This window comes from Priapulus caudatus, unplaced genomic scaffold (genome assembly GCF_000485595.1).
Source record: "Priapulus caudatus unplaced genomic scaffold, Priapulus_caudatus-5.0.1 Scaffold1148, whole genome shotgun sequence".
In the NCBI taxonomy this organism is placed as follows: Eukaryota; Metazoa; Priapulida; class Priapulimorpha; order Priapulimorphida; family Priapulidae; genus Priapulus; species Priapulus caudatus.
This window is the reverse complement of record NW_014578209.1, coordinates 47,732-49,432: the sequence shown is the minus strand read 5'-3', so window position 1 is coordinate 49,432 and position 1,701 is coordinate 47,732. Positions and strand designations below refer to the sequence as shown.

The 1,701-nt window shown below is 48.6% G+C and overlaps 1 protein-coding gene across 1 annotated transcript in view; it reads right to left on the bottom strand.

Moving 5' to 3' along the window:
- LOC106815561 (glutamate decarboxylase 1-like) overlaps window positions 1–1,501 on the bottom strand; it is a 28,168-nt gene extending 26,667 nt beyond the window's left edge. Inside the window, exons 1-3 of the mRNA XM_014820032.1 lie at window positions 1,458–1,501; window positions 785–1,019; window positions 343–488 (exon numbers count right to left, since the gene is read on the bottom strand). Of these exons, the coding sequence (XP_014675518.1) occupies window positions 343–488; window positions 785–1,019; window positions 1,458–1,501 (425 nt within the window). The remainder of the gene's footprint in view (window positions 1–342; window positions 489–784; window positions 1,020–1,457) is intronic.
- Between the last annotated feature and the right edge of the window lie 200 nt (window positions 1,502–1,701).

The following is a 1,701-nucleotide window of genomic DNA, read 5'->3' as shown; positions in this document are numbered from 1 at the left end:
ATATATATATATATATATATATATATATATATACATATATATATATATATTGTGTGGGGAAGTGTGATTGTGTTGGCGTGCGCGTGCGCGAGTGTGTTGTGCGCGCGCGCGCGTGCGTATGTGCGCGCGAGTGTGTGTGTTTGTGTGTAAGTATATTCTATTCTATGACGATATATCAGCGAATTAGAAGCAAACAGTAACTGTAACAGTAATAACTTTACAGTTCCGCGAGTCCTTCCTTCCAGCATATCGTTAAAACGCGCGGAATGACGGAGAAACTACGTGTCTGCATGCGCGCGACAGAGGATGCGTGGATGCGTGACTGTTCGTCAACAAACCTGCGTGCCCTCGTCTCTATAGAAGTTGCTGACGTTGTCTATGACGTCTTCGTCGGTCATCTCACCGAAGGGCGCCTCCCTGGCCAAGGTCAAGATCTCCCACAGGCTCACCGAGAATGACCATACGTCGCTCTTGCTAGTGAAGCGCCCCTGGTGGCGGAACGTGTACGGTCAATAATGTGGGGGGTTATTGAAGCATATGTTTAATGATGATATTGCACGCGCGGGTATCTATGCTCTGCTAGCCTGCTACCAGGAGTGATGAATTAACGAAATTTATTATTATTCAGTTCTGGTAATCTGCATTGATTTGAGCATCAGTTGGTTTGATTAGGAATGAATATTGTACAATTATATATCGACCCTAGTGCCACTGCTACTAGCAACAGCAGCAACAAAAATAACATCAACACCACCACCACCACGACCACCACCACCGTGCGTACCAGCAGTATGCTCTCCCAGGCCATCCAGCGTATGGGCAGCACGACGGCGCCCTGCACGCGGTAGTAGTCCCTGCTGTAGAGGCTGCGGCTCATGCCGAAGTCTGAGATCTTGATCGTGTAGTGGTGGCCGACGAGGCAGTTGCGCGTCGCCAGGTCGCGGTGCACGACGTTCAGCGACTCCATGTACTTCATACCCGACGCGATCTGCGTCGCCATGTACAACAGCGTACCGTAGCTGCACGTAGAAAATATAGCGATAGGTTAGGACGTATACACACCATGCGGTTTGTGTGTGTGTGTGTGTGTGTGTGTGTGTGTGTGTGTTGAGCACTCATTTGGAAACTGGAATGTATTTTCTGTGGTCAGACCAACACTCACTGCTAACAAGTAGCCGAGTCTCGTACACTGCGACAACAGTATTGTGAGCTACCCAGGGTGTCGTGCAGGACATGGGATGCAACCATGACTGAACGCATGCTAGCACAAACGTGGCTAACAAACCAGTTACGAGGGCCGTAGTCTCTGGTGGATTAGGGGGTAGCATGCAGAATAGCTGCCCCTTGGACTTTGGAGAGAAAGATTACGAAAAGGTCCCACTGGATGTAATTAACTCTAAAATAAGTGTAATTCATCGTAACTCCTTCATGAAACCCTCGTTTCGTTTTGCCCGCACCACTCTACTTTAGTTGACAACGAGCTGCGGCCTTCGCTAGTCATCATGTAGACGAGTCACCAAATCGTTTCACCTCTCACTACTCGTTAGCTCAGGCTACGGTCTTGGGGTTACTCAAAGCTGTGGTGCAACGTGTAGGACATAATGGGTACCGCGAATGCGCAGATGGCGGTATACAACACGATGTTATTAGAACTTCTAGAAATCTGCTGTTTAGAAATCGTCTAGGGAACGTCTTGGGACA